General features: G+C 41.7%; 1 protein-coding gene across 7 annotated transcripts in view; it reads left to right on the plus strand.

Moving 5' to 3' along the window:
- Positions 1 to 25,117, plus strand: part of PCSK5 (proprotein convertase subtilisin/kexin type 5) — a 464,549-nt gene that overhangs the window by 335,430 nt on the left and 104,002 nt on the right. For all 7 annotated transcript variants that reach the window (XM_077966251.1, XM_028835254.2, XM_077966252.1 and 4 more), the window contains 4 exons: positions 7,878 to 7,980; positions 13,782 to 13,918; positions 19,317 to 19,523; positions 20,945 to 21,013. In XM_077966251.1, the coding sequence (XP_077822377.1) occupies positions 7,878 to 7,980; positions 13,782 to 13,918; positions 19,317 to 19,523; positions 20,945 to 21,013 (516 nt within the window). The remainder of the gene's footprint in view (positions 1 to 7,877; positions 7,981 to 13,781; positions 13,919 to 19,316; positions 19,524 to 20,944; positions 21,014 to 25,117) is intronic.

Raw genomic sequence — 25,117 nt, forward strand, 5'->3', positions numbered from 1 at the left:
GAAGTCTCTGTGGGCCACGCTCCTAAAAATTTCACCTGCCATCTTCATCACTCCAAAAAGAAAGGAAGAGGCACATCCCTAAAGGCCTGGCAGTGTCGTGCTCACTCATGGGAAGTGCTGTCCCAGCCCTCAGTCCTTTCAAGTCATTCACTTTCTCAGTAAGCATCTCCCAAGGGCGACTTGCATCAGGTTGTCGGCGCTGCTTTCTGAAAGATAAATAAGTTATTCTATCAAATTATGCTCACTTATTTCTGTCAACATGTATGTAAACTCAGATGTCGCCTCCCTGTGAATGCATCAGATGCTGTACTGCTCTCCCCACTAGGGTGGGCCCTCTGCAGCCACAAATAGAGGAGACAGTTGGCGATAAAATCATAACTCTGATGAACAGAGAGGCTGAGTGCAGTAGCAAACCTGTAGAAATTCTAGGCTCACAGGAATAGCAAAAGACAGCCCACTAAATAAAGAGACTGTCAAGAAGCGTTTCACAACTAACACAAGCAGTCAATGGATTCCCATCCACCACCAACGTCTTTCATGATTTTCCTCCTCCACAGGTTCAATGAGAAGCTTTGTAAATTTATTTTGTTTAATTGCAGACAATAATCACTCTCAGGGCTGGGCGTGGTGGCTCACGCCTGTAATCCCAGCACTTTGGGAGGCTGAGGTGGGTGGATCACCTGAGGTCAGGAGTTCAAGACTAGCCTGGCCAACATGGTGAAACCCTGTCTCCACTAAAAATACAAAAATCAGCTGGGCGTGGTAGCAGGTGCCTGTAGTCCCAGCTACTCTGGAGGCTGAGCAAGGAGAATGGTTTGAATATGGGAGACAGAGGTTGCAGTGAGCTGAGAATACGCCACTGCACTCCAGCCTGGGTGACCGAGTAAGACTCTGTTTCAAAAAAAAAAAGAAAATCACACTCAGCCCTTTTACCTCCACCCCACCTCCAGACCCCACCCCTTGGGTCTGGTCTTGCAACCAGCTGTTTAGAAACTTAAAAAAAAAAAGACACGTAAAAATTGTGTGCATTTATGGTGTGGAGCAAAATGTTTTGAAATATGTATACATTATGGAATGGCTAAATTGAGTTAATATATGCATTACCTCACATACTTATTTTTTGTGCATGAGGAGAACACTTAAAATCTACTCTTAGTGATTTTCAAGTACATAATACATTGTTATCAACTCTAGTCACAATAAATCTCTTGAACTTATCCCTCCTGTCTAACTGAAATGTATCCTTTGACCAAAATCCCCCCAGTCTTCCCCACCACCACAGAGAGCTGTTACCATACTTGTGGTTGTAAGCTATTGCTGGGGAGCCAGTGTATTTGTTTTGAACAGAATTAAACAACACAGAAAATCCCTGTCCAGACCCTCAACCAAGTTAATTCATTCAAAAAAATATTTCTGAGTTCCTCTTAGGAACTTACAGCCTAATGGGCAAAACAAACTGCTTGTAAAATCTCAGTTTACTTGATACATGGAATTGCCTTTTAAAGAATGGTGGCCATTTTAACAGAGAAAACAAATTTGGAGGGTATAATCAATCGTTGAGTAAATCTGCTTTGTGTAGCATGCCTGCTCAAAGTTTGTTTGTTTCACAGTAAATTCCTTTCTGATGCCCTTACCTCATCAAGTGGTTGAGATGAGGCGTGTACTCGGTTCTTCCTTTTTATAAATAGCAAAGCTACTTGGAACACTAAAGGGGGAAATGAATCCATACCAGCAAATATCGTAGAAAGAGCATGGGCTCAGTCTCAGACACACCTGGGTCACAGCCCAACTCTGCCACTTACCTAGTTGAATGAACTTATGCAAGATTTTTTAATCTCCCTGAGCCTCAGTTTCTTGTTTATAAAAGAGGTTGTTGTCTGGATTAAGTATTACATAGAACAGCACTTGTAATACAGTAGGCATCCATGAATAGGAGCTTGTATGATTGCTACATCGCCACTACATTCAGGTGTGTTGGCCAAGACTTCACTTTGGATACACTTTTTTAACTGCCTGACTGTGGTCAAGGGCCAAACGACGGTGGAAACTAGAAAGATCAACTCTTAATTCTGCCCTTTGAACAACGTGTAGGCTGAAGGAAACTAAATATTTGTGTGTGTGTTGGAGCCACAATTTACGATCCATCCTTTTTGCAGGAGTGCCAACCCATGAGGTTGCCAGAGTAGCATTTCAGAGCATCTGCACAAACCCCACAGATCAATGCCAATGCCTGCCTGAGAATGAAAAAGCAATGGGACCAGGAAGGATAAGTCTTGTCAGTCAAAGAAAGAATATGCAGGAAGGACAAGGGCAAGTTGTCCTTGCGAGAATGGGATAGAGAAGAGATTTCCTCCAGACACCTCCAGGGTAGGGATGTAGAACCCTCCTTCTAGCTGCCTAATGTTCATTCTGTCTTTAGAGCATCCTTGAGGAAAGGAAGAAGACAGAGTTTTCCATCTGCCAGATGTCTCCCTTATCCTGAGTTTTATTCATGTATCAATTTATTTCCATTATCACAGGAGGTCTCCCAAGCCTCACTCCAACGGACTGCTTCCCAAGATGGTGGATTGGTTGATACCCTTTGGGCCCATCCCCAAAAGACAGGCAATACTGATTTTTTTTTGACTAAAATAAAGTATTGGCCTGCTAAGCCACAACCTCTTTGTGTAGACTTAAAAAAAAAAAGTGGTAGAATATTCATAACATATATTTACCATTTTAACTATTTTTAGTGTGTAGTTCTGTGGCATTAAGTGCATTCACATTGCTGTGCAACCATTACCATCATCCATCTCCAGACCTTCATCATCTTCTTCCACTGAAACTCTGTACCCATTAAATAACCCCTTCTTTCCACCTACGCTTAGGTCCTGGAAACTACAATTCTACTTTGTCTCTATCACTTTTACTACTCTAGATACCTCACCTAAGTGAAATAATACAATATTTGTGCTTTTGTGACTGGCTTATTTCACTTAGCATAGGGTCTTCAAGGTTCATCCATGTTATAGAGTTTGTCGGAATTTCCGTCCTTTTTAAGGTCAAATGATTGTGTTGACTTAAAGATGCTGCAGTCTCAGTTGATGGCCTCATAGTCTGAGTCTTGCTATAAAACTTCATGCTTAACAAGGCTTTGAAAACCAACTTATTTCATTAGTACATAAGTAGCTGAAAGTGTTGCTGCATATTTATTGTAGCTGGTGAAAAAAACATAGATGTTTTAAATAAAAATTATCTTCACAGAATGGTATCTTAAGTTGGAAACTATATGTTGGCATCCTTGCAAAGAGATAGTATTATTTGATTAACACTTGTGATTGTAGAATCACTCATACTCTATGATTTCTGGCATCTGAGTGACAAGGCACATAAATAGGCCTCACACGGAGGTCTACAGATAATTTCATACCCCAAGGTTACTCACTGAAATAACCAGATCAAAAACCAAGCAGCTGAATTCTCATCAAATTCCTCCCACCCTCTCTTACTAATCATCTTGCTAAAAGTTTTTAAACTCGCATCATAAACTATCAGATTTATATGTTGATTAGTTTATTCAGTGGACATATTTATTTGCTAGAATTCTCTAAGTTAGCTGTAATCAATAAAGAAATATGAGGTATAAAAGAAAGCATAGCATTTGTTCAGGAGAAATGAGGCTCTTCTGGCCATGTAAACCTTAAAAATGATTACTTCAATCATATTTTGTAACTGTGGGTGTTGTGATACACGTTCAGTTATTCTGGAAGACTTTATAACGTTTCCTTAGAATCTGGACTTGTTGACAGTATTCTACAGTGTTATCAAGAGATGGAATAAGCACAGTAAGCCACTCGTAACTTTTTAAAATTTATAAGTATTAATTTTTAAGCTGGGTCTTCAACTTTTAAGGTAGCATTCCTCTCCAAGTGACTACACTTCCTCAATGTCCTTTGAACCATTATAGCATAGGATGAGAAAGGAACTAAAGGGGGAATGGAACATTTTTGATCACAGGAGAAAAATGATCTGGAAATCATAACAACAGATGAAGATGCCAGAAAGAAGAGCTTGTAGGATGAGGTGGAAAACAAAATACTGGCCCCTGAAGGCTCTGTTAAAAGCGACTTTTTGTAAGAATTTTGTATATCATGCCTGTCATAAACATTCAGCTTCATTGTGCAATGAAGACAGATGACAAGAATTTGCTGCTCCAACAACCAAAAAAAAAAAAAAAAAAAAGCTCTGTGTCCTTGGAACCTGGTTTCTTCAGTTCCAAACATGCAGTGAAAACTTGTGCCTGTAAGAGCTGGGGGCAGTTGTTTATGTAACTACTTGAACATCTACATAAATATGAGCATGGGAGAAGCTTCCTCTATTCTCATCAGCTGTTCTAACGTGAAGAGGCATGCAGACTTGAGAGACGTGCACAGTTTAGCTGTCTTACACTGACTCTCTTACATAAGCTTCAAGGTCATGAAGTTTTCACCATTTTGTTTCCAAATAGTAGGAGGAAAAAACAAGTTTTACGAGTACCTTATCAGGGTGGGGAAAGGGCTGGGGAAGGTTTTAGGTTAGCAGAAAACTTTTGTAGATCAGACAAGGATGGGAGTTGTGAGGAAGAGATTAAAGGCAGAGGAACTGGTGGAGAAATATCCTGAGGAAAGAAGATTATAACAGTAGATGGGGAATTGACAATAGCCAGGAAGAGAGGCAGACCTTTCTTGGAGACAGAACATAAGTAAAAAGCCAAGGAGGAAACAGAGATGACTTTTGACATTGAGAAAAAAAAAAAGCCAAGGGAACTCAGACATCTTATTGCAAATGAGGAGGTGATGTCTCCTTTTGCAGAAGAATGGGTGGAACTTGGGCTTTGGGATGGCTTGGCCTACCCCAAGTGGGGGAGGCAAGGTGGAGTTTGGAAGAGATGAATGAAGGGATAATCACGAAGTGATAGGGAGTCACCTGGGATGATGTAGACTCATAGTGGGACATAAGAACCTGTGCTTGGAGGATGTATTTAAAATCTTGGAGATGGGGTAATCTCTTGTGGTCATTATATCTAAGGCAGCACATTGTGAGTGCCAACAGAGGCCACTATAGTTGAGTAGATTGAGGACATGCAAAGCCAGGGTATTAAAGCCACCTACTGGTTTATGGAAGCCAATGAGAAGGCAAACAAGAGATACAGGAGAGAAATTCAAAATTTTCACTGTTATATCTTAATAACCCTCAACTAACCTAACGATGCCTCATCTGCGTGATAAAAACTTTGGGCACAGACACGATATAACTTTCAGAACCTTCTAAGTAGCATTTGACTTAGCAGAGCAAGGTGTTTTAGTTTGAAATCCTATCCTAGCATTGGATCTGATACGTCATGGAAATGAGGGTAGATGAATATGAGGAGGTGGAAGAACCAAACCACTGTGTCCATTCCTATAGGCACCGATGTCAAGGCAAAGTAATTGTCTTTGCCTCTGGGTCTAGCAGAGTCCTGTGTACACCTTCTGTTTTGGTTTTTAATCTGGCCTGAGGAAGTAGAAGTCCCTTGGCTAGTAATTGGGTTATAACTATCTCTTTATAAATCATTCTCATAAAATCTTTGAGAACCCACGAGCAGGGTCTTTTTAATTTGTACCTCTCTACATCTCCCTTAGTTGCTGGCATGTATGTAGTGTTAAAAAATATATCCATAAAATGAATGAACAGATAAGTTGTGCTCTCTAAGAGTCCTTATTTCTCTAGAATACAATTTTTGTGGGGTTTTAAGCTTCTATGAACCTCCTCCATTCTTGTTCCACTCAGCATATTTTTTTGAAAGATACATAGATATCATCTAACTGTAAACACAAAGTGTTTGCACTGGCCCCTGTAGGCAAGGTCTACTTCTTCCCACCAAGCCTGCCCTGGGTCCTCTGCTCTTAATTTTGCTGGTACCTGGACTGATAATCACCCTGCTCAATTGATTGTGCCTCCTACAACAATAGTGGAAGCCATAAATAAGAGGTGAAGTGGAGGAGCCTGGATAAATATAAAGAAGGCTGCATAACTATGATGATGCCTGTAGTAAGTGACACAGTCTCAGCTTGAAATCACCACTCCTGCTAGATGGAGGTCACAGCTTTTTGCTGTCTTGGGACTACTGGTTACCAAGAATGTAACCAGTCCAGTCAATGCCTTTGTGTGAGTTAATAAAAGGTGTCCCTCTGCAGAGGCAGAGGCAGCCTACACCAGAGTGCCTGGCATGGTGAAACAAACGGGCTGGATGTCAGCCTCCACGGGACCATTTGGGTGGGTAGGCACCTTATGCAGTGAACAACCTACATACCTGTATTCTTTGCCCCTGCTAGTTATGCACTCTTTTGGGCCTAGGTCTCCTGGGAGGTTTCCTACTCAGTCCTGAAGTAAGAATTACAGTCCCAGTCCCATTTGCATTCTAAAAATTGTATGTAAGTTTCCCAGTCCAAATTGTACCTTGGTAACAACGAGGAGATATAGAGGAACAGAGCCCGGGGTGTGCAGGTTGTGCTGTGATTACATGTTTGCATCACTTTGAACATGCACTTTTCCCTTCATTTAACAAAATGAATAGAATAACTCTACATGAAAGGCTTTTTCTGCTACATAAAGGGAAACTCTAGTTGTCTCTTCACATTCATCTTTGGGGTTTAGTGCTAGCAAGTGTAAAATTTACATATATAAGATTTACTTACATGCTAGCTGTACCAGTCCAATGAGGCGATGGGGCGGGGGGAGGGGAGAAAGAAGGATGAATTTCCCTCATTTCCTCACCAGTCAAGTCTGGGTTTCCAGGACTCTTTTCAATGCAACTGTGCTAAATCAGGCAATGAGTCTTGGCGTTTCAGTGAGACAACTTGATTAAACCCTGGGCGGGTCCTGCTATCTCACCCCACCAGCTGGATCTCAGATTGACAGTGTTCAGACATGGCTTATGGGGGCTGTCAGAGTTGGAGGGGGTTGAGGTCCAGTGGAGGTTGTGTCTCTGCCAAAATCTGAAACCATATTTTCTGGGCATGACCAGTTTCTAAACCAGAAAAAGTGGCTCTGTGGATCTGACCAAAGAAGCCTGTCAATTTTTTTTTAAGACAATAGCAGGTTAGGATGAGTGCAATGAGGGTTGGATTCAGTGAGTAGAGGCCCATCTTTAAATCCATGAGATTTACTTTCCATGAGACTGACCCCCCCTTTGCCACCTTTACTGTGGGAGTAATTTCTTAAAATGTTTCCAAGAAACTTGTGAGGCTGGATTTGCTTCTGTTGCAGGGCCCCATATGTGTTTTCCCTTGGGAAAGATAAAGTTTCCAATTAAAGGAAGAATTCCCTGGCTATTTCTTCACTATTACTCTTTCCGAGTGAGATGTAGCTTACAATTGCCCAATGTCAGCCAAGACTCAGCACCCATTCTTGACCAGTAACCACGATTCCCGCACCTCTACCCCATGGGGTGGTAAGACAAGATCTGGGTGAGTCCTGCTCATTGCTTGACTTGAACCAAAACTATAGGGCCCTCTGTGGACCAGGAGACCTCAGCTTTTAATGGGAAAGTCAGTAGGAGTTCAGTAAAGGGGTCTGGTGGGAAGCCCCGCTTGGCCTTCCCTACTTATAAAATCTGTAACACATGTTGACTAGATTCAGAAATATGTCATTGCCTCATAACTTTTTGAGGTTCCAACTTCTGGGGCCCCCAGGAGAGGAACCATTGTTATGATAAGATCAGGATTTGGGACTAGCAGCTGAAGCCATTCAAGGCCTCTCCTCTCTGTGTTGTCTGCATTGCTTTCAGGCAGCCACAGAGATCTGGCTGCTCTCAGACTGACAGCCCAGGCAGCCTTGCCATGTAGAAATGAAGTAAACAACTAGATTTTGTTCCCCAGGAGAATACGTTGATGACCATGGCCACTGCCAGACCTGTGAGGCCTCATGTGCCAAGTGCCGGGGACCAACCCAGGAAGACTGCACTACCTGCCCCATGACAAGGTAAGTGGCTTCTCAGGATCTCCCTGTGGTGTGAGCTCATGGATTGCAGGGTGGAGAGAGGAGGTGCTTACCACCTTAGCAGCACCCCATGGGTCTGCAGTGAGAAAGAACCAAACTCCTTCCCACTCCACAGATATTCTCCTTGGTCTGGGCACAGCCCAGCTCTGTAGTATCCTCTCCCCATGACGCCCAGTCCCCATCACAGGGACCAGTTCCCTGGACATGGAACAGATTTCCTCACCAATGAATAGGGTGCCTTTGATGCCACTTTTGATGCCTGAAATCTCATCCTTTTGTGTACACCCATTCCTCAATCATCATTTCCATCTGCTGGTCAAGTGTCTACTTATTTCTAGAGTCAGTTCAAAAGTGAACTGTTCTTTTTTTTTTTTTTTCCCCCTGAGATAGAGTCTCGCTCTGTCACCCAAGTTGGAATGCAGTGGCACTATCTCTGCTCACTGCAACCTCCAACTCCTGGGTTCAAGCAATTCTCCTGTCTCAGCCTCCCTAGTAGCTGGGATTAGGCACCCGCCACCACGCCTGGCTAATTTTTGTATTTTTAGTAGATACAGGTTTCACCATGTTGGCCAGGCTGGTCTTGACCTCCTGACCTCAGGTGATCCACCCGCCTCGGCCTCCCAGAGTGCTGGGATTACAAGGGGTGAACTGTTCTTAAAGGCATTTCTGACCTCTTCTCAGTAAAATTAATCTCTTCCCAGCAAAAATTAACCATTTTTATATCTCTTTGCTCTCTATAAGCTTCCATAAGAGCACCTGTAGCCTTTGAAGGTTTTCATTTACAAAGCTATTTCTTCATCAGACTGTAAGCCACTTGAGATACTCATCTTTGATCTCTAGTACCTACCACAGTTCTGGGATAATAGTAGACACTCAGTGATGTTTGCTAACTGAGTTAATGAGGTAGCAAGTATGTAAATGGAATAAGCATCTTTGCTAATACACTGGGAATTTCTAATAAAGAAAGCTGGAGGCCTGTTGTATTTTCATTCAATGCTCCTCTGAGCCTAGCACTGAATATTTGTTGGCTGCTGAGTGTTTCACTGAATGGCCTCATCACTGCCCTTCCCAATGCAAAGGAAGCAGGTCTCTTGCAGGCCAGGGTGATGAGGCTGCTCCAGTGGCAGGCACTTTGCATCTCTGGAATGGACATGCCCTCTGCTTTGCATAATGGTCATTTTGTCCTGCTTCTGCAGGACTGTATATTCTTGCAAGCAGGTGCTGTGATGTGTTTGTTCCTTTATGCCCCATAGTGATCAACACATAACAATTCAATAAATGTGTTTTATTGAACTTGATGAAGTATGTAATCAATATCATAGGTTTGGCTCTCCAAATAGCTCCCTCAGAAAGAGGAAGGAAGAAAGGAAAGAATGAATAAGAGAAGGAAAAGAGGAAAGAAGGAAGGAGAAAGGACTGAAGAAGACACAAAGGAACAGTTTCAAGAATTTTTAATGCTAACCATGAGCATATTTTTCCAAGTGTCTCTTTAAAATAACTATGCCTCTAAATATTGAATTTGCCTTAAAGAAGCCTCGGGACTTACTCTAAGATACAGATAGCATTCTCAAAATGAGGTTCTGTTTTTTTCTCCAATTCCCCACCATACCAAGAATCAAATTCCAATGCATGTGTGCATGTCTTTTGAACCCGGAGAATATTTGAACATTTGTTTAATAAGGCAGCCACCACCCTTCCTTTACAATTTTATAAACCACTGGGTTTAGCTCCTTAAAGACAATTAAAAACCTGGAGAAACCAAGCGCCCTCTTTGCCACTGTATTTAACATGCAAAGCTCTGTGATGCTGGGGTCTCACTGCCCAAACTAATTTCCCTGCCCAGCCCTGAAGGAGTTACAGAGTCAGTGAACTAATTAAAAACATTTCAAAGTTATCTCCGCCCTGACCCGTGCTCAAACATTTTATTTGATCTATTTCTATGAATTCAGACAAAAAAATCTTCCTACTAGATTTCATTCTTTTAGAATATTAAAGCACCAAGAAAGTACACTAAGTGCCATTGTAATGACTTTAATTAGGCCAAGTCAACAATCAGCAAAGAGGACAAGCTAACCCTGACATGCCAACTCTTTCATTGCAGTTCACGTCACACACACATCCTGGGGCCTTCTGGAATACTCAGCGCCAATGTTAAGATCATCTCTGCCCAGCTGTTGAGCACTTGGTTCCACTGCATTCTCCCTTTCTTTCAGGCCTGTTGGGTCTGGAATGGTTCATTTCCTATGAAAAGGTCAAGAGCTGGCATGAGCTGGGGAGAGAAGCTCTTCCCCTGCAGAGATGAGCTTGCCTGGGCATCTCAGGAATCCATGAATTGGATGCCTGGTGGTCCCAGAGATGCCTTGAGTTGGCTTTAAGGAAAATTTTCATCAGCCCCATTTTCTACTTTTACAGAGCAAAATATCTATTCTCTTCTACTACGGAAAATTTGTTAGTGTCTGTTGAAAACTGTGGCCATTTGGAATGGGATTTTTCTTCAAGTTTCTTAGCAATATTTTGGGGGGAGTTTGGAGAATGTGGGGTGGGTCGTGGTGGCATAATTCAGTGCCTTCACTTAAGCATAACTGTCTTCCCTATCTTTCTATCTTTAGAAATAATCATCCTCTTACAAAAACTGGAGATGTCGCCTATGCTTTTGTTAGGGTGGACATGGAAGGAATGGTTTCAAGCATGATTATGTGATTGATATGTTCCTAAAATCAAGTCAAAAAGACAGCCCCTTCCCTATGTAAACATGGAAGGGTTCTATTTCTGCTTCTTCTCCTATTTCTGAGTGGTTTTTAGTGGTTCCCATTAATCAGAGATCACTTCTCCCAAAACAAATGATTTCCCCCCAAGCCAATCTGTCATCTCATCTTATGAAACATGGGTCCCCAAACTCCAGGCCATGAACTGGTATTGGTTCATGGCCTATTAGGAGCTGGGCTGCACAGCAGCAGGTGAGCAGCAGGTGAGCAAGTGAAGCCTTGTCTGTATTTATAGCCACTCCCCATTGCTCACATTACCACCTGAGCTCAACCTCCTGTCACATCAGCAGCAGCATTAGATTCTCACAGGAGTGTGAACCATATTGTTCACTCATTATGAGACTCTAATGCCTGATGATCTGTCACTGCCTCCCATCATTCCCTAGATGAGACCATCTAGTTGCAGGAAAACAAGCTCAGGGCTCCCACTGATTCTACATTATGGTGAGTTGCATAATTATTTCATTATATATCACAATGTAATAATAATAGAAATGAAGGGCACAATAAATATAATGCACTTGAATCATCCCAAAACCATCCTCTACATCCCCATTTGTAGAAAAATTGCCTTCCATGAAACTGGTCTGTACTAGATTGTTCCCATGCTGCTATGAAGAAATACCTGAGACTGGGTAATTTATAAAGAAAAGAGGTTTAATTGGCTCATAGTTCTGCATGGCTGGGAAGGTCTCAGAAATCTTACAATCGTGACAGTAGGTGAAGGGGAAGAAAGGCTCCTTCTTCACAGGGTGGCAGGAAGGAGAAGTGCTGAGCAAAGGGGAAAAATCCCCTTATAAAACCATGAGATCTCGTGAGAACTCACTCACTATCACGAGAACAGCATGAGGATAACCACCCCCATGATTCAGTTACATCCCACTGGGTCCCTCCCATGACTTGAGATTGTGAGAACTACAATTCAAGATGAGATTTTGGGTGGGGACACAGCCAAACCAAATCACAGTCTCTACTGCCAAAAAGGCTGGGGACCACTGCTATAAGAGATAAAATGATGATGTACTTCATATCCCTTTCTCAATTGATTTTAGCAAGAAAATAAACCCCCAGAATAAACCTGCCCCATTCTCCTTTTCAGCAGAACATCGAATAGCTTTCTAGCTTAAAATCCTCAGAAAGCTCTTCCACAGTTTTTCTTACAGAAAGATTATAGTTTTCTTTGTTTGTTCATATTAAATTAGCCACATCCAAACTATTCCTTGAAAAGTCTTCTAGCTCAGTAACTGGTGCCAGGCTGGGGCTGGGATATTCCCCCTTTGGCATTAGCGCCATCCGCTAAAAATCTGGGCTGGGAGCACAGGCATCTCATTCTACGCCATGGTGCAGGGGATCTGTTTTGACATGGACGGCCAGATGCGTGTGAGTGTCTGTTTAGGACTGGGACTCACGCTTTGCAGAGGGCCAGAAGGATTGTTCATTCAGTGGTGCTGGGGATGGTTAACAGAACATGAGGGCCTGGGAATACAAGACAGAGGTGGACGTATGTCTCAGGTTGTTGCCTTGAATCCCATTCTGCCTCCAAACAGATGCAAATGACACAGACTTTCAGCGTGTGGGAATGAATGAGATAGAAGACTGCAGTGACATACTATTCAGGATGCCTTGCCCCACCCAACTTTCCTCTAAACCTGGGATTGAAATGGCCCACCCCTCAGTTCAGGGTTGGTTCTAGCTCTGGAAACAGTGAACATTAAACAAGCCAGTGCCAATACAGGAACAAGTTGCTTGAGGCCTACAGCTGACCTTTCATGTGGTGCAGCTTCAGTGGAGAGGAGTAGTAGAGAGAAAAGGACAACTTTCCCTGTCTTCACAGGCCCACTCAGATGTCCCAGGCCTGGATGGCAGCATTATGCTCACGGGAGCACGTGTATGCCGTGTGCTCAGTGAACCTCACAATTGATACAATAACTGTTATTCTAAGGGAGTGTAAGAGATGCCAATTTGATGTCACCTGTATTACACAAGAATCATTTAGTGAATTCCACAGTAATCCAGACTGTCACTGAGCAGCGGCTCTCGAAGACTGCTCACCAGACCAGCAGCACTGGCACCATCTGGAATGTCAGAAATGCAAATTCTCAGCTGCCTCCCTTTAAGACCCACTAAATTAGGAACTCTGGGTGTGCAGCCCCCAGCTCATTTCATCTATTCATATTACCTATCTGACTCTTGCATTTGATAAACATTTTGTATTTTTCTGAACAGAACACTTGGATACAATTTACTTAATCACATTTGCTCTTATGATTAGTTTGCAAAGAATAATGAAGCAAAACTACAAAAATATTAACAATGACATTAGGATATATATTGTATATGTGTAAAACCAAAGTTTTAGAAGCCCATATACTAACTCATCAGTAATGCCCTTTGTAGGTGTTCACAGAAAGTGTTCATGGTCAGAAAATAGAGACTCCAGTGCTCCGTATCTCAGGAAATGCTTGCAAAACAAGACACTCAAAATCAGACTTCATTGATTACTTGCAACATACTCAGGCCGGGCTTCTAAGTAGCACCCGAGCTACAAAGCAGTGTTTTGTTCTACTAGTCAAGAGCCCTTGGAGCTGACATTTCCCTTGCAAAGCATAAGCATGCTGATAGATAAAGGAAGAATATTTTCTCCAAGGCTTCTCTCAGAGGCCCACTGAGTGTATGGAAAGTTTAGAAACCTCCATCTGACTGTTGGCTGGGTTTGGTTGGGGCCTATAATATGGATTTAATCCCTGTGGGCACCAGTTAGCTTGTTTGGAACCAGATTCGGGATTGTTTTCCCAGCCAGTTTCTGGCACGCTGGCTGTTAGGTCCAAATCTTGGGCCAAGGATGGGTACATGACTAATATTTTACATGTTCTAAGACGATCACTCCCAGTCATCCCCCTTGTTTCTGGAACAATGAAGTCAAATCTGTACAGCAAACATGAAAACCACATGTTCTGATACTTAGGGCCACTCTGGAAAGTCACCCTGGTGAATTCTAAAAGTCTGCTTTTCCTCTAGGATTCTTGATGATGGCCGCTGTGTTTCCAACTGTCCCTCACAGAAATTTGAATTTGAGAACCAATGCCATCCATGCCACCACACCTGCCAGAGATGCCAAGGAAGCGGCCCTACCCACTGCACCTCCTGTGAAGCAGGTGAGAGGACGGCTGCTCCTCCGTCTTCCTCACCCCAAACCTGTTCCTCTCCTGATGGCCATCATTTGGTTTGACCCAAAAGCCTTGTGTCTGGGGTTGAGGGTTAAGATCAGACAGCTGTTCACTGGAGCGCCTGGACAACCTTGAACTTTCTGCTTGTTGTCAGGACACAAAAAGCTTGTTCACCTTATTTGGGTGTAGACTCGGTGCCCTTGAAAAGATGAGAAAGCAGCTAAGAGATGACTTTCCAGAGAAAGACAGACAAGCATGAGGTCAGACATGAGATAAGACAGTGAAGCTAAGATTTGTGGAAGTACAAGTGAAAAGCTAGGGAATTAAGACAGACACGTTCTGTCTTTAAGGAAAGTATTGTATTAGGGGCTGTGTGTGAGTCTTCGTGGAGCTGAGGTATGCCACTTAGAAGGTGCCAGAGCTCAGCAGAGCAAGGTCATCATTTCAAATGATTACAAATGTGACCTTTGAGTCCCAGATTTACCTGCACTAAAAGTTTCCTGCTGCCATTGGATTCTATTTCATGCTCTCAAGGGTTCTCTGCATTCTGACCCTTGACTCCTTTCCAGCCTCAACTCATATGCCTGTCCCCTACTGACCTCATGTGGGCCAGATTCATATTTTATTTTTTTGTATATACTACTTTTTAAATTTGAGCCAAATTTAAAAACTGGGACATTGCAGATAAAAACTTGAGGGTTTAATGTCTATTGAAAATTCAAAAGATCCACCACCAGACCTGCATTTCCCAAATCATTACCTGGAGTCCAAAAGAGGCTGCTCTCCATCTCTCCCCAGTCCCCACCATTCCCAGTTGTCTCACTGATCCTGAGGCTGTCAGTTACCAGCATCATCATCCTTAGATCGTTTTTCTGGTGGAAAAGAATTATTGATCTTTCGTCTTCCTTGCAGTAAACCAAGAAAAATGAAGAACACATTAGGAGTACCAGGCATTTGCAGGAGATCAGGAGATAACACATTTCTGTGTATAAATTAAAATTATTGCTTTGTGTTTCATGTGTCAAAATAAGACAAATGTCTGTCATATTTTACCTCTAGACTGCCTTATTCTGTTTCCTTCCTCATCTACAAGATGATGATAATGCTTACTTCTTTAAGAGTTTTTATGAAAATTAAATGACATGAAATGAGATAAAACAGTAAAGCATTTAGAACAGGGCTAGCCACATGGTGAGCACTTAGAATATTAACTATTATTATTTTTATTATCATTACTGTTATTGTTTGTAGCTGCTTACTCTTTTGGGCATTTGAGTTTCTCTTGCTCTTAAGACTTTATTTGAGATGTTTCCACTTGTTGTCTGGCTGATGTCTTCCTATTCCATGTTAGTTTCAACATCGTTTCCTCAGTGAGGGCTGCCCTAACCTCCTTGCCTGGATTAGGCCTTCACAGGAGCAACCTGGGAACGCTGCACTTCCCCCTTCACGAGCCTCAACACATTTGATGTCTATTTGGTCCATACGTTTGTATGCCCCATAAGAGCATGGCATGGTTTCTCACTCGTTTCTGCTGTATTTTGAGCACCATCACAGTGTCTGGTATATGGAAGTTTCACAATAAGTAACTGAATGAACGAATGAATGAATGGTTCAATGGAAGGAATGTTAAGACCAGCAGTCAGAAAATGTGGGTTCAAGTCCCGGCTTTGTTACTGACGAGAAGGTACTAAACCAGTGACTTTACCTCTTTATGCCTCTTCTTATTTGTAACAAAAAAAAAAAAGAAGAAGAGAAAGGATAAGATGGCATCCAAAATCACGTTCACATCTCCATATATAGCACAAAATTAGAAAGAAGTTTAGATACCAAACAAATGTCTAGTCTTCTAAGCATCCTACAGTTACTTGGACCAACCTACCTACAAATGAGCTGACATTTCTTCTGGGGTTTTTTTGGTTTTTTTTTTTTTTTTCTGTTTGAAATTGTGCTTAATCCATTATCTTAAGCATTTATTGCAGCCCTTCTATTTACAAGTTACTGTATATTGAATGCCAGAGAAAATGAGATAAATGATAGCAGATACTCACCTTCAAGGAGTTACAGTCTAACAAGGAGGTTTGTCCTCATATATTACAAAACAAGAAAATAGTAGATGAAGACCAAATGCATGGTAGAAATCCTACGCCAGATCAGAGAAGCAGCATCGCTTCCAGCTGTGATGAGCAGAGAAGGCTTCCTCGAGGTAGGGCTTGTTGTTTAGCAAGCCCTGAGGTAGTTCTGCCTACTTAACAGTGTGATGTTCTTAAGAACATTAGTGAAGCAAATGTAGCAGAGACCTTGATGGGACAGTGCTGAAGAAGAAGGATGATTTAATTGAAGAAGTTCCATATCCATAAATGGAAGCTTTAATAAAAGGCTAAAAATCATCCAGCCAGGGGGTCCCATCAATCTTCATAAGCCCCTCCCACCAATTTGTAGAGATTGTATCCCTTGTTTAATTGTGACTTCACTAAGGTTTAGGTATGATGCCTTTTGGAAGTGTACATCTCCAGCTATATTGCTGAGGATTCACTCCAATTCTCTTCCAGATTTATTCACTACCAAAGTGGACCCAAAGCTGAGTTCCATCAATCACACAACAGCTACAGTAAGCAAAATGTGGTAGTCAACTTCATCAAGTTTATTTTCAGGATCCCTGCACCTTTCTTTTATCCTTTCCAGCAGTCCTTTTCACCTCATGCCTTCAACCCTCACCCTTCCTTTTCTCCTACGGACATCCAATATCTTCATGCTGGTCTACCTTCTCACCTAACAGAATCAGCTGCCAAGAAATGCTCTGGTAAAAGTGAATCACTCTCCAGAATAAACAAAAGCCAATCCAAACTCTTGTCCCCTATTATCCCATTTGAACTCTTGTCCCAGGAAAATTTTCGGTGCCTAACAAAAGTATCAGCCCTTCTACCACTGGAAATAGCTTCGTCTACATACTATTGTAATAATTTAAACTTGAAGACCCTGGGCGAGTAGTCAAAAATTTATGCATGGTATTTAAATTATTATCCATAACTAATTGAGCAGGGCTACTCAAAATCTGACCAAATCTTGACATAGTCCTGGACCAAACCTGTGGGAAAAGCTGGTCATGACCAAGGCATCTAAGTGACCTCCCTTTGCAGGTCTATGTATTTTAAACACTGAGACCCCCTCAAATCTCTGTTCTTTAAACCCAAATTATAACACCTGAAGAGGCCCCTCAATAAAGCCATGTCCAAACAATAAAAACGGGATTGAAGAACACTTCCTTCTAAATCTGGGCCCATTGTTGCTAATTTTCAAGATTGATGATGCAGTTGGATATAGGGGAAAAATTGAGTATTGCCAAATATGAATTAACTCCATTCAGTCATTCCACAAATACATATTTAGAGCCTTAGAGTCCCCCTAAGCATCTGGGTCCTGAGTTGATGTCATGTGAAGGCGTAGGGGATGCAAAAGAGGTAGATTTCCTCACTGCTTTCCCTCAAATCTTCCTACCTACCCCAGAGAAATTGGGGAACTCTGAAAAAAAGATTTTTTTTCTGAATGAGTCATGGTGGATGGAAATGGCATTGGTTATGGTTTCATAAAGTGACTGAGAACATAACTTGGAAGGATGACCTTCTTGTGGTCTCTAGAGATTCCAGGTTCCACCAGATCAGAGTTTTGTGCTCCACAATGTTGATCGATAGCTATAGAATCACCAAATGCACATTAGTCCTTCCAAACCCTCTTCTTTCCTTAGAGGATAATCTCTTCTATGTCTAATTTAGAAACAGCAGAATATTTTCTTCCACCACCTCTGTGGAAGCCGTTTTTATTTTCTTGGTCCTATGGGAACCGGTAGCCTTCAGGTATAAAATCATAATCAGCCAAAAAGGTAGCTTGAGAGCCCATAATCCAAAAGCATGTTTTAAAAATTGCATTTCAGGCCAGGCATGGTGGCTCACAACCAGAACTTTGGGAGGCCAAGCCAGGCAGATCACTTGAGCGCAAGAGTTCAAGACCTGCCTGGGCAACATGATGAAACCGTCTCTCTACAAAACATACAAAAAAAAAAAAAAAAAAAAACAGTTGGGCATGCTGGCATGCACCTGTAGTTCTAGCTACTTGAAAGACTGAGGTGGGAGGATCACTTGGGCCCAGGAGGAGGAGGTTGCAGTAAGCTGAGATCATGCCACTGCACTCCAGCCTGGGCAACAGAGTGAGACCCTGTCTCAAAAAAAAAAAAAAACGTATTTCAACTATGGCTTTGCATAAATAAGAAATATTATGATAAATGATGTGAAAGTACCATGCTCACAGGTAAAAAATAGTCACATGTTGGCAATTTCATGTGAGTCCATTTAACATTAGAATGACTTTCAGTTTCCACACTTGCAACATGGGTTTAGTGTTATCTTTATCCACAAATTCAGCAGCCTTGCATCTTGAAGGTCAATGATTTTGGATATCCATGTGGTAGATCACATGATGAATGAACCCTAGACCCTGGTTATTCTGAGTAACACAGATCGGCTGCTCTTCAGAGGCAGGGACATATGGGAAATCTGATTCAGAGAAGATGGATACCCCGAGCACACTCAGCACAAAAACTCCAAGAGCGTGGGAGTAGGAAACCTCTAGATGCATCAGTATTCACCTTATTGTTGTTTTTGTATTTGTAACTGATTAGAATCCTTTGTAATTAGTTGTGATGCTTTGTAACTGGTTAGACTTCTCCATTCCCACCAGGAACAAATTCCCATGGTCTGTTATGCTGTGGGCACTGCCAGTTCTTTCCTTATAGAATCCAATGTTGACAGAAAGTCAGGAACATTCAGGAATGCATGTAAAAGAGTCAAAGAAGTGTGCTTGGTCTAGTGCTTCAATAAGCCTGTCATTATGGGCATTGGCAGCTCTGCGGAAATTCAGACCTTAGATGATTAATGCAAGCATGTGATCGATACCAATTCAAAATCATTTTAAAAGACTGCACTTTCCTAAAACATGTCGATCATTAAGCATGTGTTTATTCTCATGGGATCTCTATAGCCGCCCCCCCGCAAGTCTGAGAGATTTCACAGGTACCAAAGGAGCCCTTGGGAAAGTTAAACACATTTTGAATTGTAGTTATTCACAGAGCATGGTTTTGCAATGATATCCCAGATAGTAGTCGCTATTCACTGAAATATATAAAATATTGGAAAATAATTCCCTGCAAGGAAAACTTTTCAACTACAAGGATGTAGTTATCGCACTTTTCATTAAATCCATCTTTATACCCCTCAGCCCCTAGGAACGAAAGCACTCAGTTGCATCTTTTTTAAATATAATATCTTACATTATAATAGCTTCATGGCTAACTCGGTACATTATCCCTCTTCTCGTTGCCCCTGTAACTGATCAGACAACTATGGCCGAGAGTACTTCCTATACCAGGGAGAGTGTCGAGAGAGCTGCCCAGAGGGCCACTATGCCACTGAAGGGAATACCTGCCTGCCCTGCCCAGACAACTGTGAGCTTTGCCACAACATGCACATCTGCACAAGATGCACAAGGGGCTACTTCATAGCGCCCACCAACCACACGTGCCAGAAGTTGGAGTGTGGACAAGGTAAGCCTGCTCCTGGGCCCTTGCCCAGCACCAGAACACGGGAGGAGGGTCTGCGCCCTGGATGTCCTGGAGACTTGAATTGCCTTCCTGGCTTGCGTGTCGGCACTTGGGATGATTTTGGGTGACTCCATACCCAAGTGGGGAGAGAGGTTACTTTCTCTCTCTCTATTCACACACCCTTTCTCTGGGTTTCCCCAGACATAATCCAAGATCGTAGGAATGCACCTAAGTGTATAGAAAATTGGCCAGGTGCAGTGGCTCGTGCTTTAATCCCAGCACTTTGGGAGGCCAAGGCAGGTGGATCACTTGAGGCCAGGAGTTCGAGACCAGCCTGGGGAACATGGTGAAACTCTGTCTCTACTAAACATACAAAAATTAGCCGGGCGTGGTGTTGCATGCCTATAATCCCAGCTTCACAGGAGGTTGAGGCAGGAGAATGGCTTGAACCCAGAAGGCAGAGCTTGCAGTGATCCGAGATCGTGCCACTGCACTCCAACCTGGGAGACAGAGCAAGACTCCATCTCAAAAACAAAGAAAAAAGAAAAGAAAATGATCTTGGCAGGTGGGGGGATTGTGGACAGGATATAGGGGAGAGAAAATAAGATTAGAATCCAAAAGTCTGGGTCAATAGTTTTCTCCTTCCCAATTACTAGACACGAGACCCTGGGCAAAACTCACCTAACTTGCCCATGCCTTGTTGTCTTCATCTGTCAAAGGAAGAGCAGAGCATCAAGACAGAGTGACTTTGAGAAGCCAGTGAGGATCAGCCTAAAACTACTTGAAAATATTAAAATGGTCTGTGAATCGTATGTGTTATTGTTATTGCCCAATTTCTTATCTTTTATGGGAAGAAGGAAATTAAAAAACAACACTTATAGTTTTGGTTCTCTTCTATGTAAGAATGCCACGGACTGTTATTGCTCTGCTCTGTATGAGAATTATGCCTGGTCTGGTGCTGAAGAGAGCTCCAAGACATTTTTAGAATAATTAAGACACTCAATTCTGTCTCTCCTTAATGTTTATGAGTGTAGTAAAAGGTTTTAAACTTTTAAAAAAGTGTTTAGTAGGACAGATAAAAAGAGGAAGGGAACGTGTTCATTTACATACCCAATTCCATTTTCCCAGAAGCAAAACTGGTTTCTTTAATAAATAAAATCACCAAGCTTGACTTCAAAACTAGCTGCATGGCATATGGTCCAACCTGGTTCTCTTTGTACCCAATCAAGCTGATTTAATCTATTCAATTAATAGAAGGAGACTAAAAAGTAGAAACCACATATATCCTCAAGGATGGTTTTGGGCTTCATAATTGCTCTATGATTTACTTTAAAAGAAGCTACACAAGAACATATTTTTATAGCAATTCACGTGTCTCCACTCAATGGAAATGAGTTGTGTTTTTCACTTCTCTTTCTGTGTAGGTGAAGTCCAAGACCCAGACTATGAAGAATGTGTCCCTTGTGAAGAAGGATGTCTGGGATGCAGCTTGGGTATGTCCTCTTCCTTTGTCACCTAAAGAGTTGAAATAGCTGAGTCCTTTTCCACACATCTCCATCTTGTCATTGCCCCAGCAGGCATTCTTGTCATTGCTGTCAGCATCAGTGTCACCATCAATGTCTTAAGTAGGCTCTCTTCAACACAAACAGGATCACTGTGAGGAAATACTTGCTTTTGAAGCAATGAATGGGTTTCTTGTCTTTATGAAACTCAAGTTTAGAAAAGGAGACCATGGCACCTTTTCCTCTGGTTGTCAATAAATTGGTGGGGCTTACTGACCAGCAACCGCATTTCAGGTGCCTGAGACTCAGCCTCTCCTTAGCTTCTCAAGGTGACACATTTGGAAGATTAACAGTGAATAAACTTAAGCAAAGAAATGCCTAATTCCTCTAACTCACTTGGTATGTAAAACACAAAAGTTTGTGGGTAGAGGGATGGGGGTTTTCCTTTATAAAAATGACTCTGTTGGGCCAGGCATGGTGGCTCATGCCTATAATCCCAGCACTTTGGGAGGCCAAAGTGGGTGGATCACCTGAGGTCAGGAGTTCGAGACCAGCCTGTCCAACATGGTGAAACCCCATCTCTACTAAAAATACAAAAATTAGCTGGGTGTGGTGGCAGGTGCCTGTAATCCCAGCTATTCGGGAGGCTGAGTCAGTAGAATCGCTTGAACCTGGGTGGCGAAGGTTGCAGTGAGCTGAGATCATGCCATTGCACTCCAGCCTGGGCAACAGCACCAGACTCCATCTCAAAACAGTAAAAATAAAAATACAAATGCCTCTGTTGCTTGGAGCCTAAGACAACCCTTAGAGAATAAAGCATCGTGGTGACAGCGGAGTTGAATTCCCCATCATACAATGCAAAGCACTTGTCTCTCTCATGTATAACTCTTAAATTGAAGTCAGTGGCTCCTTCTTTCTCCCCTTCTCACATGCCTGCAGGAGGCGATGGAGACAGTTCATAACACATGGCACCACTGCATTGGCTATAAGATGAAAAATAGGGAGGTTACCGAATTCCAGGATTGTTTCTTAATGTACGTTTAGGCAACATATAGAAAATAGTTAGCATGTGTGATCTTTGAAAGGAAACTCATCTGAAAAGTTCATGGAATAATTTCTCTTCATGGAGCCCTAGGATTGGTTGACTAATGCTTCTAAAACTTCAGTGTGGCACAAATCACCTGGGGAGTTTGTTGAAATGTAGATTCTGATTCACTGGTCTAAAGTGGGCCTGAGAATTTGTGTTTCTGACAAGCCGCCCAGTAAGGCCAATGCTGTTCTATAGAATACTCATGAAGTTTCTAGCGGTAAGATTGTGCCAGAATAAAGTAGACTTTTTGTTTGCCTTACCCAATGGATTTTCTTAATTTTTTCTCACTAATATATAATAGTTTGCATATTTATGGGATACATGTGATACTTTGATATTTGCATAGGATGTGTGATGCATAGGATAACTGGTATATCTATCACCTCACACATTTATCCTTTCTTGGTGCTGTGAATATTCTAAATCTTCTCTTTGTGCTAATTTGAAATTAATACTTAAATATTATACATGAATTATATAATTTATATTGTAGCTATCACCACCACTCTTTGCCTTAAATGGAAAAGATACATTTTCTATAATATCTGTAACTAGAAAATACAGTTTCTGGAAGCTTAAATATCATTCTCCCATTATCTTCCACTATAATATGATGCTTATATTACTGGATAATAAAATGTCATAAAAAGTTAACAAACACTTAAGAAGAAGGTAAAATTTAGAGTCAGTATTTAAGGGTAAAATGCTAATTACCTGGGAAGCAAAAAATAAACTTAGGCATAAATAAGAGTACTGAAGTAAAAAACTATAAGCAAATTCTAGTGTCTGTCTCATGTGAAGTGACAGAAGGTGAGTTTGCCCAGAGCAATGATGAATGTTTTGACTATCTTCATTTCACTGTTTGCCCATTTCAGATGTATTTTTCGCATTAAATTTCACACCCCAGCTAATTTCTGTGGTCTTCTCTGGCATCTTTGCTGTTGTGTGTTGTGTGTCCATACTAGCATCTTGGTGCATCTTGGAGAGGGGTTGTGTATAATCTAAAACCTGAGGTTTGGTCTCTCTTGGCTCTGCTCAGTGATGACAGTGGGGCAAGTCTACCCAGCAAGATACATGTAGAGAAAAGGAGATGTTCCTTCCATAGCTTCAAGACACCTTGAGAGGAATGTATGAATGTGTGTGAACTCCTTCAGGATCAGTGAGGATCTTAGCATGGAGGTGGGAACAGTGACAAGAAAACCACGGTCACTAGGGGTCTGTATTGGCCTCATCCTCCATGTAGTTGACCCAGCTAAACATGACACCATGGGGAAGCCACTGGAAATGGACTCCATGGCAGATACTGACCCTCTGGGGGCTCAAAATCCGAAAGACTCAACTTGCAAAAAGAGACACATTAGAAAGTTTGATTTACTTTACAAAGTGCTATTAAGCTCTTCAGTCCATTCATTACTTGAGAAACTTTGTCTACTGTGTGCTGAGTGCTCGCCTTGGTGGTGAGAATTTCGCAGGTGATATGGCTGTGATCGTGCCATAAAGGATAGCAGGATCTGTCCCAAGTGACACACCTGGAGTGAAATCTCTTAGAAGACAACCTGCCAGAGAAGAGACAGGTATAAAGTGCAGTGACACCACCAGAAAGGGTGGCAAGAGCATTCTAAATACCTCTAATTTCTCATTTTAAATTCTAAAATGTCCCTTAATTTATAATATCTCTATGTATTGGGCCTCGTTTATTCTTGGATTGACTTGGCTGAACCAACTTGTCACCTTATTTCTGAACCCTTTTTTGATCTCTCCAATAGAGTAAATTCTCCCTTTTCTAGTTTCCCTTTATTTTTAGGCCAGTGAGAATATGATTTAGAGGTGACTAGTATAATATTTGCTATGTATACCCCTTTCTGCCTGGACACTAAACTACCTGAGAACAAGCTCTTTGACTTATATACTCTGAACTAGCAGAGTGCACAGGACATAATAAATGCGCAATTAATGCATGAATGTTTGTTGAATTGAATTTGAGAATTGCCCGAATTCAAAGCAGAGATGAATGACTTAGGATACCCAGGGTCTTAGATTTGCTGTTTTCTCTAATCAAACTCTGTTTATGAACCAAGAAGAAGAAAAAATAAACCATACAATACAAAAATAAATTATTTTGGCCAGGTTCAATGGCTCACACCTATAATTCTAGCACTCTGGAAGGCCAAGGTGGGCAGATCACTTGAGCCCAGGAGTTTGAGACCAGTCTGGGAAACATGGTGAAACCCTGTCTCTACAACAAAATACAGAAAACTAGCCAAATGTGGTGGTATGCATCTGTGGTCCCAGCTACTCAGGAGGCTGAGGTGGGAGGATCACCTGAGCCTGGGAGGTCAAGGCTGCAGTGAGCCATATTCATGCCACTGCACTCCAGCCTGGGCCACAGAGCAAGACCCTTTCTCTAAATAAACAAATTAATTAAATTAAAAAATGATTTTTCATGAACTATTAGAACTGCAAGGAAGCTTTGATCAGACCATGGTTTATTAAGTTTTATAATTTTAAAGAGATAAATACAAACTTGAAAAATCTGAATACGTTTCTATAGATTTCCCCAAGATCCTTCCTGTGAGAACGGACATCATCCTTTGGAGAGAACTTAATTTTATTCCATTTTAATAATGTAGATTCATCTCGAGGCCAGGTCTAGACCATCTCTAGGGGAGTCAGAGAAAAGTGAAATCAGTCATTGTGAGACATTTTATCTACATTATGTAATAATTAGCTATATAAAATAATTAGTAATAAAAATCCTGGGTTTTTTGGTTGTTGTTTTGGTTTTTTTTTTTAGTTTTGTATTCCTTTCCAGCTATTTAGTGAACATTAATATCTATCTTTTATACCTAATAAGAAAAAATCCTCAAATTCCATATTAACTGGAATCTCATCTGTTACCTGGGTGGAGCTAGCTATCTGTCATTCCAAGAAAAGATTACCAAAAAGGGGGCAGAAAACTAAACTCATGACCAAAAATCATTGTTTCATCTGGAGGAAAGTGTTGA

The sequence above is a fragment of the Macaca mulatta genome, chromosome 15 (assembly GCF_049350105.2).
Source record: "Macaca mulatta isolate MMU2019108-1 chromosome 15, T2T-MMU8v2.0, whole genome shotgun sequence".
NCBI lineage: Eukaryota > Metazoa > Chordata > Mammalia > Primates > Cercopithecidae > Macaca > Macaca mulatta.